This window comes from Paroedura picta, chromosome 5 (assembly GCF_049243985.1).
Source record: "Paroedura picta isolate Pp20150507F chromosome 5, Ppicta_v3.0, whole genome shotgun sequence".
Classification (NCBI taxonomy): domain Eukaryota; kingdom Metazoa; phylum Chordata; class Lepidosauria; order Squamata; family Gekkonidae; genus Paroedura; species Paroedura picta.
Genome location: NC_135373.1, coordinates 29,184,566 through 29,200,874, shown reverse-complemented (window position 1 = coordinate 29,200,874; position 16,309 = coordinate 29,184,566). Strand labels below are relative to the sequence as shown.

Sequence of the window (16,309 nt, the reverse complement as noted above, 5' to 3'; positions counted from 1 at the left end):
ACTAGTCCTTATCCACGGTTCCTCTATATATTTGTGAAACAGCCTTAGGGGTGGAAACGTGTCCAGCTGTCCAAGATGGAATAGGCCCAATCAGGGTGCAGCCAGCAACGCTGGCTGCACCCTGATTGGCCCTGCCCCTACAGCTCCCGTCCTCCCTCCCTGGACGCTAGCCACGTTCCTCTCAGACATACGAGAGACGCACAGAGCCCTGCCAGACCGTACACGAGCCCTCATTCCCTCCTACCGCTCCTGAGAGGGAGGCACAGGGAGACACTGAGAGAGCTGCACCAAGCTGCTGACAGAGACACAGAGAACCACTCCTACTGCGGCGGAGAAGGAGGGAGAGACAGACAGACAGACAGACAGAGCGCCCCAAACTGCACACCAGCCCTCCTTCCCTCCTAATATGTTGGAATATGCAAGATCTGCAGAGTGCATAATTGAGCAGAATATAAAGGGTTTCCTGCAGGGGGCATCAGAGGAGAAATATATTTAGCATAGATAGGAAACAAACTTCCTGATGATTTTCAAATGATCTCCCCCAGCATTCTGATTGGCTCAGTTTACTTCCTGCTTTTTGAGCATCCTTCCTCCTTGCGTGCCCCCCAAAACAGTTGACCAGAAGAATGACTGCAGACATCAGCTAGCTAGATAGTTAGGTATCTCTCTTTTTCTATAGACAGTTGTTTCACTTCATAAATAAAACTATTTTATTCTTTATTCAGCCTGGTGCTGTACTTGCTCTGCATATTCAAACTCTGCCAGCATGATATACTCAACAGAAGGGGGACAGATGTTACAAATATCTTCAAGACCAATCTAAACAGTATTCCAGTCACTCCAAGGAGGGAGAGCACACCTAGTTAGACAGGTAATGGGTGTCTAGTACTAAATGAACTGAGATTCGCAGATACAATAGGAAATCACGGGGAGTATAAGTGAAGCAATGATTGTGTTTAAGGGATGAAATATGAAGAAAAAATATCAACTGTGGTGAGTTAGGAATCTCAGGTCCTTATTAAGCTCTAGCCAAGTTTGACATGGTCATGAACTTGTTAGTGAATTCCAATTTAACCATTTCACATTAGGTTCTTCCTCTGAGCTTACTTTATAAGAGAACTGGAATGTTTAGACCAGCGACAGGATAACATGTTCCTCCCCTCCCAACTGGTTCCTGAACATTGCAATCCCACTAACTGGACATGGTAGGTACCATCTGCAGACAACCCCTGAGGTTTGCCTCTGAGCCACGGTCCTGCCCGATGCTGCCACAAATCAACAGGACAGAATTTATTTACTTTGTATATACCCTGCCTTCTTCCCTAGCGGGGACCCAAGTGTCTTGCATAATTCTCCTCCACTAAAGGATATGTATACAGATTTCTTTATTTCTTTCCTGTCACTTGGGCTATCAGTGTGTAGGCCAGGGGTAGTCAAACTGCGGCCCTCCAGATGTCCACGGACTACAATTCCCAGGAGCCCCCTGCCAGCGGATGCTGGCAGGGGGCTCCTGGGAATTGTAGTCCGTGGACATCTGGAGGGCCGCAGTTTGACTACCCCTGGTGTAGGCCATCCAAAGCAGAGTTCTACTCTTCTAAGCCCAAGGAGTTCCATGTTCTAAGCAGCTTTTGGGGCCTCTGCCTAGCCAGAAAATTTCAGTATCATTTTGGACTGCTCTGCTGCCCCTGTTTTTATGCCCAAACCTGATTTTTTTTTTTGTTTGTCTGTTTTTACTGGCATTGTTTTGATCAGCCCAGTGGGATGGATTTACGCTACTCCCTGGGATTTTTTTATCGACATGTTTTTATTGGTGTGATTTGTTTTTCTCGTCTGTCCGCTTGGTTTTGTTCGTTTTGGCCCGCTGCCTCCGGCAGGCCTGGAGAGACAGCATACACATTTTCTATGTGAATGAGTGAATGAATGAATTAATTAATGGAATGGATTTGTGGGATGTAACAAGGGTTACAAAACTATGGTCTGGGAAATACCTGGAAAGAGCAGAGCCTAAGGAGGGCAGGGTTTAATCCCATGGGATCTACCCTTCAAAGTAGCCATTTTCTCCAGGGGAACTGATCTCTTACCAACTGGAGATCTTTTCCTAATCTCCAGGTCCCACCTGGACAATGGCAAGCCTAATAGGCATAGCACGGCACTGTAAAAACAGTGTCTAAACATCCGGAAGAAGTCTCTGACAGTTGGAGCAGTCTCTCAGTGGAACAGGCTTCCTTGGGAGGTGGTGGGTTCTCCCATCTTTGGAGGTTTTTAAACAGAGGCTGGATAGCCATCTGACGAAGAGGCTGATTCTCTGAAGGTTCATGGGGGGTAGCAGGTTACAGTGAATGAGCAATAGGGTTGTGAGTGTCCTGCATAGTGCAGGGGGCATAATGCAGGAATAGAGAGCCAGTTTGATGTAGTGGTTAGGAGTGCGGGCTTCTAATCTGGCATGGCAGGTTCGATTCTGCGCTCCCCCACATGCAACCAGCTGGGTGACCTTGGGCTCACCACGGCACTGATAAAGCTGTTCAGACCGAGCAGTGATATCAGCGCTCTCTCAGCCTCACCCACCCCACAGGGTGTCTGTTGTGGGGAGAGGAAAGGGAAGGCGACTGTAAGCCCCTTTGAGCCTCCTTCGGGTAGGGAAAAGCGGCATATAAGAACCAACTCTTCTTCTTCTTCTAGATGACCCAGGAGGTCCTTTCCAACTCTATGATTCTATGATTCTATCTCTGGTTAGTATTTGGATCGGAAACCACCAAGGAAGACCAGAGTCACTATCCAGAGGCAAGCGATAGCAAACCACCTCTGTTATTCTCTTGCCTTGAAAACCATATCAAGCTGCTGTATGTCAGCTGTGACATGATACACAAATCTGTTACAATTCAGTTATTCACAATTTATCAGACATCCAAAAGCATGCTCTCAACAAGGAACATGGGAATCAGACCTGAGCATTCCCTTCCAAGACAAGATATGCTACCAGGTGCTGAAAATGCCCTTCAGCTGGCTACATAGGTAAAAGAATGCACGATCACAAATCTCAAAAACAGAAACATTCAGCAAGCAGAAGGGGAACATTTCAATCTTCCAAGACGCTCTGCCGCTGAACTGACAGTTACCGTTCTTCAGCAAAAGAGCATCAAAGGGAGACTCCGAAATTAAATTGCCAATCTAAAATTATCAGTAAATTTGATTTTTCTTTTCGCTCTCAGTTGTGACCAGAGTTTTCTCTGTCACATACTACCAGGGTTGCAGTAGTGACCTCTGTGCTTATCTGTAAGCATGGGGAACAGGGAACAAATGTCACAAACTGGACTTGTTGCATTTCAAAGCTTTTTGGCCCCGTTGTTTATATTGCTTTCTCTCTTCATGTGGAACCAAGAGCATTCCAGTCTATGAAAGCTTATGCCACATTAAATGGTTGCTTTTGAGCTGCTACAAGACTAACTTTTGTATTTGCTTTCCCTGCCCTCCTCCAAGTGACAACCTTTCAAATGCTTAAAGACAGCAATCCTGTCCTTTCTCAACCTCCTCTTCTACAGGCTGAACATCCCCAAGTCCCTCAGCCTTGGTCCCCAGGCCCTGGATCAATCTCATCGCTCTCTTCTGCACCCTTTCAGAACTGCACACAGTACTCCAGGTGGGGTCTGACCAATTCGGTATACACTGGGACTATGACATCTTGTGATTTTGATGTGATGCCTCTTTTGGTACAGCTCAAGACTGCATTTGCTTTCTTTACCGCCGCATCACATTGCTCATATTTAGCTTACAGTGAAGCAGCTGTTTTTTGTACCCTGTCTTTCTACTACCCTAAGGAGTCTCAAAGCAGTTTAGAATCACTTAACCTTCCTCTCTCCACAGGTGAGGCTGAGAGAGCTCTGAGAGAACTGTGACTACCCAAGGTCATCCCACTTGGTTGCATGTGTAGGAGGAGGGGGGAATCAAACCCAGTTCTCCAAATTAGAGGCCATTGCTTTTTAACCACAATACCAAGCTGTCACTTAAGTCAGGGTGCATAAGGATTCACAAGGCAGGCAGAATAAAAAAACGTCTATTTTTTCTTGTTTCAACCATGAAGGCAGAAAAAATGGGCCAACGATCCAGAAGGAATCAGTTGCCTATATATGTTTCTATACAATAACAGAAGACAGCCAGTGTGGTACAGCAGTGGTTAAAGTGTCATACTAGCATCCTGGAAATCCAGGTTCAAATCCCCACTCTGCCATGGAAGCTTGCCTGGAGGCCTTGGTCGTACCTACCTCTCAGCCGCACCTACCTCACAGGGCTGTTGTGAGGATAAAGCAGAGGAGAGAAGAATGATGTGTAAGCCACTTTGGGTCCACCTTGGGGAGAAAAGGCAGGATATTTCATTTATTTGATATATAAGTGCCCCTTTCGGCCCAACCGTTATTTAAAACAACACAATTGAAACCGATTAGAATATCTAAAACAACACCCGTGTCCTTTATATCCAGGCCTCTTCCACATTGCCCTCCCAAATTAACTGTCAGAACTAGGCGTTACAGGGGAGAGTGTTAAGGGTGGGGGTCTTAGATGTCCCAAATGCCTGGTGGAAGAGTTTTGCATTTTGCAGGTCCTCAGGAAGTGAGTGAGCTCCAACAGGGTCTGCTGGGAGCTCATTCCGCCTGGACCAAACAAGCCCTGGTTGAGGCTTTATGATATAAATCAGGGGTAGTCAAACTACGGCCCTCCAGATGTCCATGGACTACAATTCCCAGAAGCCCCTGCCAGCATTCGCTGGCAGGGGCTCCTGGGAATTGTAGTCCATGGACATCTGGAGGGCCGCAGTTTGACTACCCCTGATATAAATAAAGTCTTCCTATAGGGACGGTCTGGCAGAATAAACACTGAAATGCTGAGAAGAAAGCAGGCGAGGAGGGGGACGACCACATGGCTTTCCGCCCACTACCTCACTTGACCCTATTTCCTCCTCTGTGAAGTATTTCTGAGCCTTATCAGAGAGCCAGACTTTGAAGAAATGATTGCGCCAAACAGCCCCAACGGTTTCTTACTGGGAATACCCACGCCTCACTGAGTCAGCTCTTTCTTCCCTGTAAATGGACTCCAACACAGGAAAACACACACACACCCCTCATCTGATAACTAAGAGCCTTAACCACAACTATATCTAACAGAGGAAGAAACGTTTGCATCATTTCAGATAGTCCGACAATTCAACGCTATGACTCCTCTCCTATTACAGTGCTGAGGAGTGGGGGGGAGAAGAGTGGGATTACTTATGAGGAGGATGGATCTCTCATCACACAGGATGCACAGCCATGCAGGAAGCAAATAGAGAGGGAGAATGCAGTGTTAAGTCACAAGTTAACTCATGGGGACCCCAACCACAGGGAGTTCAAGGCAAGAGATGAGCAGAGGTAAACGGCTGCAGTCTGCCTCCATGTAGGACCCCCAGATTTCATCTGTGGTCCCCCATCCAAATACTGCGCACTGTGGCCGACCCTGCTTGGTTGAAACTAGATTGTTGAGGCTCCTTTTAGGGGAATAAGGAACACCCAAAGGCCAATTAAGGAACAGATCAGAAGGGAAGGATGTTTTCTTGATTATGCAGCATCCAAGTGGGCTCCCTGCAGAATGTACCTGTATGAGTCACAGGTCTGCAACCATAAAATTCGATGAGTTGACACTTATTGGATGTTTGATGGGGCGGGAAAGATTCCTGGTGCACTTTGACAAAGGTGCAGCAGAAATCTGGAGGGAGGATAAACTAAGGTTCAAAGTTCCATTTGGGAATGCGGGGACCAAGGCTCGTTTTTCCTAATCTGGCCTCGGGCTTTGAGAAAGAGGCATCTCACCGTTAAATCCAGCGTGAGAAGTCAGGAGCCAGCATCCAGGAGAACCAGCGTGGTGTAGTGGTTACATGCAAGGACTTCTAATCTGGCAAGCCAAGTTTGATTCCCCGCTCCCCCACATGCAGCCAGCTGGGTGACCTTGGGCTCTCCACAGCACTGAGAAAGCTTGGCCTCACCTCCCTCACAGGGTGTCTGTTGTGGGGAGAACCAAGGGAAGGCGAATGTAAGCCACTTTGAGACTCAGTCTGGTAGAGAAAAGTGGCATATAAGAACCAACTCTTCTTCTTCTTTATATAAAAACCAACTCATCGTCTTCTTCAAAGCACCCATGGAAGAGAGAAGAGATTTCTACCTACAACATTCTGCGAGTGCAGAGCCCTGGCCATCAGAAAGACCCTCATCTTGCTCTTCTGCAGTCAAGTGGCATACTACTACAGGAAGCGCCAGGCATTAAAGAGCGAAGAACAGGTCAAGAAACTGGTACAAAAGAGGGTTCTGGAACTAGCCCAGGCAGCAGAGGAGAGAGGGAAAAAACCCGCCAGAGCCTATCCAGGTCACAGTAACTACAGGACTCACAATGCACCACAGTCCTTACTCACTCTAATTGCCCGGTCATTCAAAGTTTGCCAAAGACATTTTAAGAATCGACATTCTCAAAATTCTTAAATGCCCTGAGAGTCAGAATGGGAAGGTGGCTAAAGTACTGGGCTAGGATCTGAGAATCCTGGGTGCACCTTCTCATCCTGCTATCTGAGCTTGCTGGGTTACACATTCTAAGCCTAACCTGCCTAGGGGAGTCCAATGTGAGCCACTGTGCGTCACCATGGGGGTGAAAAGCAGGATATCAATGAGTGGATGATATAAACATATTGCTTCCTTGGCCAGAAATCCCCTTGACCATCTCCTTCTGGGAAGAAGAGCTGAATCGTCTTGCCCCCAGGAGACGTTCTCTTAAAACAAGAAGGAAATCCGTCTAATGCCTTTTTATGAGAAAACCAAATTGACCTGAAACATTGTGCAAGCTTTTGAATTCACTAGAACTCTTCATTGGGTAAGACAGTACACAATTTTTAAGACAGAAGAGAGAAAAGCAGACATTTCAGGTTGCAATACTGAAGGCTGTATCTTGCATGTATCCCCTGTGATCTTATGTTTGCCTAATTGTAAAACTGTCTAAATCAGTGGTTCTAAACCTGGGGTTGAATGACCCTTTCACAGGGGTCGCAGCAGGGCAAGCAGCTTGGCCGGGGGAGGGAGGTCGCCATCTACACAACAGCCTTGCCGGGTAGATCGAGATAGAGCGTTTGTCTGTCTGGAGCAGCGGAAAAGAGCAAGATCGGCATGATGGGACAAGAGGCAGAACCGATCTGAGAAACCCCGGGGAAAAAACAATTTATATACAATCATGAACAATGGATCTTCACGCCATTGGTCCGTTTCGGTTTAATGTCTGTGAAAGAACCCTTGCGTAATGTTATGGTTGGGGGTCACCACAACATGAGGAACTGGATTAAAGGGTTGCGGCATTAGGAAGGTGGAGAATCACTGGCCTAGGTGAAAGGGAACCGGAAACCATCCGAGAATCAGTGGTCCCCAACCTTTTTATCACCGGGAACCGGACAACGCTTGACAATTTTACTGAGGCCGGGGGGGGGGGGTAGTCTTTTGCCGAGGGACGTCACCGCTGCCTGAGCCCCTGCTCTGCTTGCTTTCCCGCACCAGGGGGCGCTGCCAGCAGCAGCTGCGCAATGCCATGCCGAGGGGAAGCCCCAGCCATGGCGGCCGCTGGAGAGCACCAAAGGTGAGCCGGAAGCAGAGTGGCAGGGCAGCCCCCAAGGCAGCAGCTGGGGAGGAGGATGAGGAGGAGCCTTGCCTGATACCGACTGATCCACGGACTGGGACCGGGCCCCGGACTGGGGGTAGGGGACAGCTGCTCTAAATGATTTGAGATCCATTTAGCGATGGCTACTTTCAAATATATATGACTTGAAAGAAGGGGTTAGAGGTTAATGCAGGAAGTTATCGATGTTCTTAGTCACTAAAAGGATCCTCCATGTTCAGAGAAAGTGGCCTTCTGAATATCAATGTATGGGGGAAGGGATATGTCTCGGTGTAGAGCACTTGCTTGGTATGCAGGTCTCAGGTTCAATCCCTAGCATCTCCAGCTTAAAGGATCAGGTGATGTGAAAGACCCCACCTGAGACACTGAAGAGCCAGTGCTAGTTTGAGTAGACCATACTGACCTTGATGAACCAATGATGATCCAATCTATCAGAAGCACTATAGAACACAAAAACAATATCGCAAAGCAAGAGAAATGGTTCATCGTTTCTTTTGCTTTCCTGATCCAGCATAAGACAGCTTCATGTTTGTAGGTCTTATGGGAACATCTGACCGGCCATTGAATGCAACAGGATGCTGGACTAGAGAGATAATCGGTCTGATCCATACTGTGTTGTTTTTGGGCACCCCAGTTGAAGAGGGATGTAGACAAACTGGAGCGTGTCCAGAGGAGGGCAACAAAGATGGTGAGGGTTTAGGAGACTAAGATGTACGAGGAAAGGTTGGGGGAGCTTGGTCCAAGCCCTATGAAGATAGGTTGAGGGACTTGGGAATGTTCAACCTGGAGAAAAGGAGGTTGAGAGGGGACATGATAGCCCTCTTTAAGTATTTGAAAGGTTGTCACTTGGACGAGGGCAGGATGCTGTTTCCGTTGGCTGCAGAGGAAAGGACGCGCAGTAATGGGTTTAAAATAGGTAAAGGTAAAGGTAAAGGTATCCCCTGTGCAAGCACCGAGTCATGTCTGACCCTTGGGGTGACGCCCTCTAGCGTTTTCATGGCAGACTCAATACGGGGTGGTTTGCCAGTGCCTTCCCCAGTCATTACCGTTAACCCCCCAGCAAGCTGGGTACTCATTTTACCGACCTCGGAAGGATGGAAGGCTGAGTCAACCTTGAGCCGGCTGCTGGGATCGAACTCCCAGCCTCATGGTCAAAGCTTTCAGACGGCTGCCTTAACACTCTGCGCCACAAGAGGCTCTGGGTTTAAAATACAAGTACAATGATATAGGCTAGATATCAGGAAAATAATTGTCACAGTCAGAGTAGTTCAGCAGTGGAATAGGCTGCCTAAGGAGGTGGTGAGCTCCCCCTCACTGGCAGTCTTCAAGCAAAGGTTGGATACACACCAAACCAGGAAATCATGCCAGTATACAAATCATGCCAGTATACAAATGTCAAGCAGTAAAAATGCATAAGGTCCTATGAAGCCTGGTGTTCAATATTTGGGGGGTGGGGGTGGGGGGCTAGCTATTTTATGTGTTTAACTATTATTAATGCAAGCAGCCTTGAACCACTAAGAAAGGCAAACTGTAAATGTTTTGATAGTATTAATAATAATAAATATCCAATAAATACAGGATATTCTTTTAAGGGAGGTAGATTTGGGGGTTTCTATTTTAGGTTTGGTTTAAAATTGAAAAGGTGTTTATTACTGTAAGCAGCCTTGAACAACAAAAAAAGGTGAGATACACATGTATTAATAAAGAATATTCAATAAACATTGGGGGTTTTTAACGGAAGGGAGATTTATGGGTTGCTATTTTTTGTTTTAAACTGGAAATGTGTTTATTATCATAAGCAGCCTTGAACCACAAAGAAAGATGAGATACAATTTTCTTAATAAATAATAATTATGAATATCCAATAAATATTGGATGTTTTTGAGAGGAGATTTGGGGCTTGCTCTTTTACATTTAAAAATGTGCTTAACTAATATTGTAAGCAGAAACATGGGTGCTATCTTTGACACTTCCCTGTCCATGGAGGAACAGGTCACCAGAGTAGCACAACTAGCATTCTTCCACCTGCACCAAGCCAACCTACTAGCGCCCTACCTGGCTCCGGAGCACCTAGCCACATTGATCCAAGCAAATCCACCTATAGGCTAGATTTCTGCAACTCACTCTGTGGGGGTCTACTCTTATCCCTGATCCGGAAACTACAATTGGTGCAGAATGCATAAGCCAGGGTCCTTATGAGAACACCTTGGAAGGCCCACATCCGGCCCATGATCCAACAGCTGCACTGGTTACCAGCTGAATATCGGATCAGGCTTAAGGCACTGGTAAATACCTTCAAGGCCATACACCAGGGGCATTTGCTGGCAGGGGCTCATGGGAATTGTAGTCCATGGACATCTGGAGGGCCACAGTTTGACTACCGCTGCCATACACGGGCTGGGGCTTGAGTACCTAAGGGACCACCACTCTACCGATGCCCCCCAGAGAGCACCACGCTCTATAAACAACAACAAGCTGGTGATCCCTGGCCCCAGGGAAGCTTGTCTGGCCTTGACCAGGGCCAGGGCTTTCTCCGTCCTGGCCCTCATTTGGCAAATGAGCCCCAGAAGAAATTAGGGCCCTGACAGAACTAAAACAATTCTGCAGGGCCTGCAATCTGCAGCTCTTCCGCCAAGCCTTTGGTCAAGGCCAATGAACCTACTTGACTGAACTAGAGCCCCTAGAGGTCCCCTCCACCACAAACTGTACCCTGCAAATGAAGAACCGATCATGTGTTAACCATTAAAAATGTTAAATGCTCTACTGTTCAATGTTATGCCAATAGTACTGTTATATGCTCACAATCATGATGTTTTTCTTTGTATTGGATCACAAGTTCAAATGTAAACTGCCCTGAACCACAAGGGAGGCTGGTATTTAAATTTAAATACAATAATAAATGTTCCACTTAATATTTCTGGTAAGGCCTTGGAGGAGCGTGTCTCGTGGCTTAAGTGCCACTGTCCCGCCCCTTAGTGCCTCCTCCTCCAACTGGCTTGCCTGTCTGTCCAGTAGCCAGCCAATTGCCTTCCGTCCCCCGCCCCTGACCACCCCCTCCTCCTTCCACTTCTCTCTGAGGCTCGGAGGCTGCAGATCCCTGCTGCATGACAGCTGCCCCTGCTGGTGAGTTCCCTAACAGCTGCCTGCAGCCTTTCCAGGTCCTGGGGGAAAGGGGAGGCTGTCTGCACAGTTCTTCCACCCCACCCCCCAAATCTAGCGCCCATTGTATTCCTGAATGCAATGGGCTTGGCTCCTAGTAAATAAATAAAGGAACGTGAGATAAGTTTTAATATAGCGATGGAAGAGAGATCCATCAGTGGCTAGTAGCCACTGTAACTTAAGGAAATCTTCACATCCAGAAGCAGGAAACCTTAGATACCAGGCCTAGGGGGGCAAAGTCAGAGGAATGTGTCGGACCCCATGCCCTGCTTACCGGCTTTCCAGGACAAACGTTTGGTCACTGTGTGAAACAGGAGGCTGGGCTAGATCGACCACTGGTCTGACCCAACAGGGCACCTCTTGCATCTTCCAAAACATCTCATAGATGACTTCAGCTCACTCCTATCCCTCTGACGCTTTCTCCCATCCCCACTTTGAAATCCTAAGCTTTAAAGTAGAAAAAAAATAACAAACATGTGAAGGGTTAGAGCAGGGGTAGTCAAACTGCGGCCCTCCAGATGTCCATGGACTACAATTCCCAGGAGCCCCTGCCAGCATTCGCTGGCAGGGGCTCCTGGGTATTGTAGTCCATGGACATCTGGAGGGCCAGTTTGACTACCCCAGGGTTAGAGAATTACCTCCAGCTACTGAAAGCTGAGGTCATAAGGAGAAGCCAAAAGCAGGCACCATGTTCTCCATGCTCCTCTTCTTCCTGTGCTGTGTGTGGTCACGGCCGCTACGCTGCTGACATTCTAATGTGCCAGAGCTTCTCTTGCCCAAGAGCTGACCTTGGCGTGGCATTCAGCGACCCAGTTCCCCTCCTGACTGGTTGATGGAACCCTCGCCACGTGGACTTCAGTTTCTACAGGCAGGAAAAGGTCGGAGTTTCTGCAGATGGAGAGGCTGCCACAGGAAATGAAGGTCTGGGGCTAGCGGAGGTGGGGCAAGGAGGTCAGCAAAGAGAGAGTGACGACAGTTCAGTCCCACAGGTAGGAGGCTGGGAATTCAGATCAGGGGACCTTGCAATGCACACGGGCTGCATTTGTAGCCGTAAACCAGATGGAGAGGATGCTACCGAGATTCTGGGGGCTGAGGAAGCCGGATGTCTGGCTCCTGTGTGATCCAATATCACAGCTCTTCTCCACATGGAACATACAAAAGCAGGGAGGCACAGAGATAGCCGGCCACCCTGAGCATTTCCTCAACGCTTTGCAGGACGGTTTCCAAAACCACCTACTGCACTCCAGGGCCCGCCCAACACTTACGAGCAAGCCAAGTGATAATTTGGGACAGCACTAGTTTAAAGGGCACCAAGGAAGCTGTGCAGAGCCCAGGAGATGCCACCAGGGCACAGCTCTCGGGTCATGTGTGGGTCACTGCAACAGCGCAGGGCATCCCAGAGCTCATCTCAGGCTGGTTTTGTTCCGATGTGCCCCTCAGCCCCAGCTCTACCAGCAGCCACCATGCCGCTGGAGATGACTCACGCGTGTGGGTTAAGGAGGCAGTCACTTGACTCTTGCCCACGGAATCCATGCTATGCCAGGAAACATTGCTTCTTCTCTGTGATAGACTCCCACGCATACACTTGGGTTCTTCGAACAAGCTCCACAGAAGCCACACAGGCACCATGTGGCTGGCTAGCTGTCTAAAAGCGACCTGAACCAAACAACACAACTGGAGCACTCTGGGGCTCATGGTGTGATGGGCCGAGATCTCTCCCTAAAAGGCCAGTCGAAACCTGGGAGGGGGTGCCCTCTGGGACACAAGGGAGAGGCGGTAACTAGAAACAGGTTGATATGTAGCATGGATGGATTGACTGATTGATCGATTAGCTTAATTTATAAGCCAGGCCCAATTTTCTGCCCACTGGGGGCTCGCAGCAGCTCCGTTGTTCTCCTCGCCTCCATTTTATCTTGACAACAACCCTGTGAGGTAGATTGGGCTGAGTGTGTGCGATTGGCCTAAGTTTCCATGGCAGCATGGAGATTCATAGCATGCCCAGATCCTCCCATGCATTTTCCTGTGGATAGAACTTGAGATTCACGGCAAAGAAGCAAAGAGGTCACCCCCATGGGTTTTCTGTAACATGGACGGGACCTGCAGAAGGAATGTGATGTGTGGGAGATTAACCCGCACAGTACTTCCTTTACACTGAAGGGATAACGCTCAACAGAATCAAAAAACACTTTTTTGCACCCATCGGGTGGATGAAGACGGGATTTCTTGACAACAAAGTCTGACTCACTTAAGGAATCAGTAGTTCGCCAGAAGCATCCTGTGGTCAGAATCACGCGAACTCCATCATAAATCCGCATTGAGACCAAATGTTGGTGACTATATTGTCGCCTTGCCTATTCTACTTGTATGCGGAGCACATCATGAGAAAGGCGGGGTTAGAGGAGTCACAAATTGGGATCAAGATTGCAGGGAGAAATATCAACAACCTCAGATATGCAGATGATACCACTCTAATGGCAGAAAGCAAAGAGGAACTAAAGAGCCTCTTGATGGGGGTGAAGGAGGAGAGTGCAAAAGTTGGCTTGAAACTCAGCATCAAGAAAACAAGGATCATGGCATCCGGCCCTCTCAATTCCTGGCAAATAGATGGGGAAGAAATGGAGGTAGTGACAGAGTTTATTTTCCTGGACTCCAAGATAATTGCAGATGGGGACTGCAGCAAAGAAATTAAAAGACACTTGCTCTTGGGGAGGAAAGCTATGGCAAATCTAGACAGCATCCTAAAAAGCAGCAACATCACCCTGCCAACGAAAGTGCATCCAGTCAAGGCTATGGTATTCCCAGTTGCAATGTATGGCTGTGAAAGTTGGGCCATAAGGAAGGCTGAGCGTCAAAGAATTGAGGTTTTTGAACTCTGGTGCTGGAGAAGACTCTTGCGGTCAGTCCTAGAGGAGATCAACCCTGACTGCTCCCTAGAAGGCCAGATCCTGAAGATGAAACTCAAATACTTTGGCCACCTCATGAGAAGGATGGACTCCCTGGAGAAGAGCCTAATGCTGGGAGCGATTGAGGGCAAAAGAAGAAGGGGACGACAGAGAATGACGTGGCTGGATGGAGTCACTGAAGCAGTTGGTGCAAACTTAAATGGACTCCAGGGAATGGTAGAGGACAGGAAGGCCTGGAGGATCATTGTCCATGGGGTCGCGATGGGTCGGACACCACTTTGCACCTAACAACAACAAGGACAGAGAGATCTTCTCCCTATCATTCATTATTGTGACTCTGATCCTCGTAAGATGGAGCTTTCAAGCACAACCGGAACACTTAACACAATTATTTGTTGCCCGAGCTTCTTTCCCCTCCCCCCCAAAAAAAATCATTGGCTTTGCTGTTTTCCACAGCCAAATATTTAAAACCTCAAACATCTTCACAAGCCCCTCCAGGGAATCTCATTATTCTAATGCCTACCACCATTTTCTGCTTAAAAAACGCTCCCAAGATGAAACCGATGCAGCCAAACAAAACATAAAGAACCACACGAATCCACCGCCTGGCCAGGCCTGCTGTCAACACATCTCAGGCGTGTTGACTTCCCTCAGCACCAGAGAGGAGCCACGTGTGGGCCAGCGGGCCTGTGGGTCACCCCACACAACTGGCCGTCCAGCAAATGGGTGCACCCACCACAGTTCTCCCCCCCCAGCTCCTTCCCCTGTCCCAATGGGGAAAGGATCAATAGGGGACAGCAGCTCTGCTGAGTCTCCTTTGGCTCTCCTGCCACCCTGGCCATCTTCCCCCCCCCCCCTCTGCGGAACAAAGGCAGCGAGGAAGACCACGCGAATGACGTCACGGCAGGCACACCTGTAGCAAGGCAGCCGAGGGCACGAGAACCCGGCTCCGTTCTCCGGATTTTTAAGGTTTATTATAATTATATTATAAAAAGAGCACGCACCCCCTTCTCGGGCACACTCGCGCCACCCTCCCGTCGCCAGAGGATGCAAGCTCCCCTCACTCCCCTGCCCTGCCTTCTTTTTCGCAAGCAAGACCCACGAGCCCCGCTTTTGCAAAGACACCCCCCTCATGCAAATGGGCATGCAAGCAAGCAAGCAAGCAAGCATGCATGCATGCATGCATGCATGCATGCATGCACACAGCCCTCCCTCCTCTCTCCTCCCTCCCGGCTTCCTCTCTCCATCCTTTGTCCCTCCCTCTCCCCAGCGCCAGATGCGAAGCCCAGGAGGGGGACGAGCGACCTCCGAGGACGGCTGCCCTTTGGGATGCCACCGCGGGAGGGAAACGGGACCGAGGGACGGGCAGGCGAGGTCCCTTCTACCCCATCCCGCTCCGTTCTCCCCCCTTGCCCGGCCAGCCAGCCAGCCAGCCCGGACCTCACCATGCGCCCCCGTCCCCCCAGGCAGCGCGTCTCCTTACTCGAACATAGCCGGGCGCAGGCGAGCGGCTCCCCGTTCCTTCCCCGCCCGGCCGGGATGGATGGAGAGGCGAGCGCTGGCCCGGCCGGCGGCCCTGCTGGCGCGCGGAGGAAGAGGAAGGAGAGGCAGGCCCCGCTTCCCCCGCCCTCTTGCTCTCTTCCTTCCTCGGCGGCGGCGGCCGCCCCTTTTGCGGCGCGCACCCCCGGCGCCTCCGCCGTGCGGCAGCGCAGCCGGAGGGGAGGGGCCAGGGGAGGGACGCCGGGGGAGGGGGAGGACGCCGGAGGCCCCCCCTCCCCAAATTAAGATGCCGGGGGGAGTGTAGGGGGCGCCTCCGAGCGAGAGCAGCGAGCCGCGGTGGAGCGGCTTGTGTTTTAGGAGGAACGGCGCAAGCTTGCGGGTTGCCCAGGGCTCCTCGGCAGGCCGGGTGCTCGCGGGATGTGGGCTTGGGAAAGGGGAGTTTTCCTCGGTTCAGCCCGCCCCCCCCCCCCGAGGAAAGCAGGCGGCGGCCGGTGTTGGCCAAGATTCCCATCAGCCCCTTCCTACTCCCATAAACAGGAAGCAAGGGTGCAAACTTTTAGAGTTCCCCAGAACTCCTAGTCAGGTTTGCGTGTTCGGAGGGGAGACAAGGAGAACGTCTCCCGGTGGCTGCTTTCTGGATAAGGAAGTCGATGGAGGAACCAGATTCTGCTGGGTTCCGGAGCAGGGTGAGGAGGGCTAGAGTAGGAATGGAAGGGGGCTGCTGGCCAAGTTGGTTCCATCCGACCTCTCTTCTTTCCTCCCCCCAGCCCTAGAGGAAGGAGATGGGGGGCAGGGGGAATTAAGAGGGAACATTCCTTTATGAAGACCAACAACCTATGCAAGCTTTCAAGTTTCACAGAACATTTTGATAGGCTGGAGGGGAAAGGGGAGATAACAAGTTCATCGTCTGAGGAAGAGTGCTTGCACTCGAAAGCTCACGCCTTGAATAAATCATTGTTGGTCTTAAAGGTGCCACTGGAGTCTGATTTTACTGTCTTAGGGAGCATCAGGGGAATGAAAGCATGCTTTTCACAGTGGGATCAGAAGTACAGGTATATATAGGTTACAAAAAG

General features: G+C 49.7%; 1 protein-coding gene across 5 annotated transcripts in view; it reads right to left on the bottom strand.

The window, feature by feature from the left end:
* GRAMD1A (GRAM domain containing 1A) overlaps nt 1-15,447 on the bottom strand; it is a 105,192-nt gene extending 89,745 nt beyond the window's left edge. For 2 of the 5 annotated variants that reach the window (XM_077336962.1, XM_077336963.1), the window contains exons 1-2: nt 15,220-15,447; nt 4,260-4,343 (exon numbers count right to left, since the gene is read on the bottom strand). In XM_077336962.1, the coding sequence (XP_077193077.1) occupies nt 4,260-4,343; nt 15,220-15,227 (92 nt within the window). In that variant the 5' untranslated portion in view covers nt 15,228-15,447. The remainder of the gene's footprint in view (nt 1-4,259; nt 4,344-15,219) is intronic. The other 3 variants (XM_077336966.1, XM_077336967.1, XM_077336965.1) reach the window with 2 other exon arrangements.
* Between the last annotated feature and the right edge of the window lie 862 nt (nt 15,448-16,309).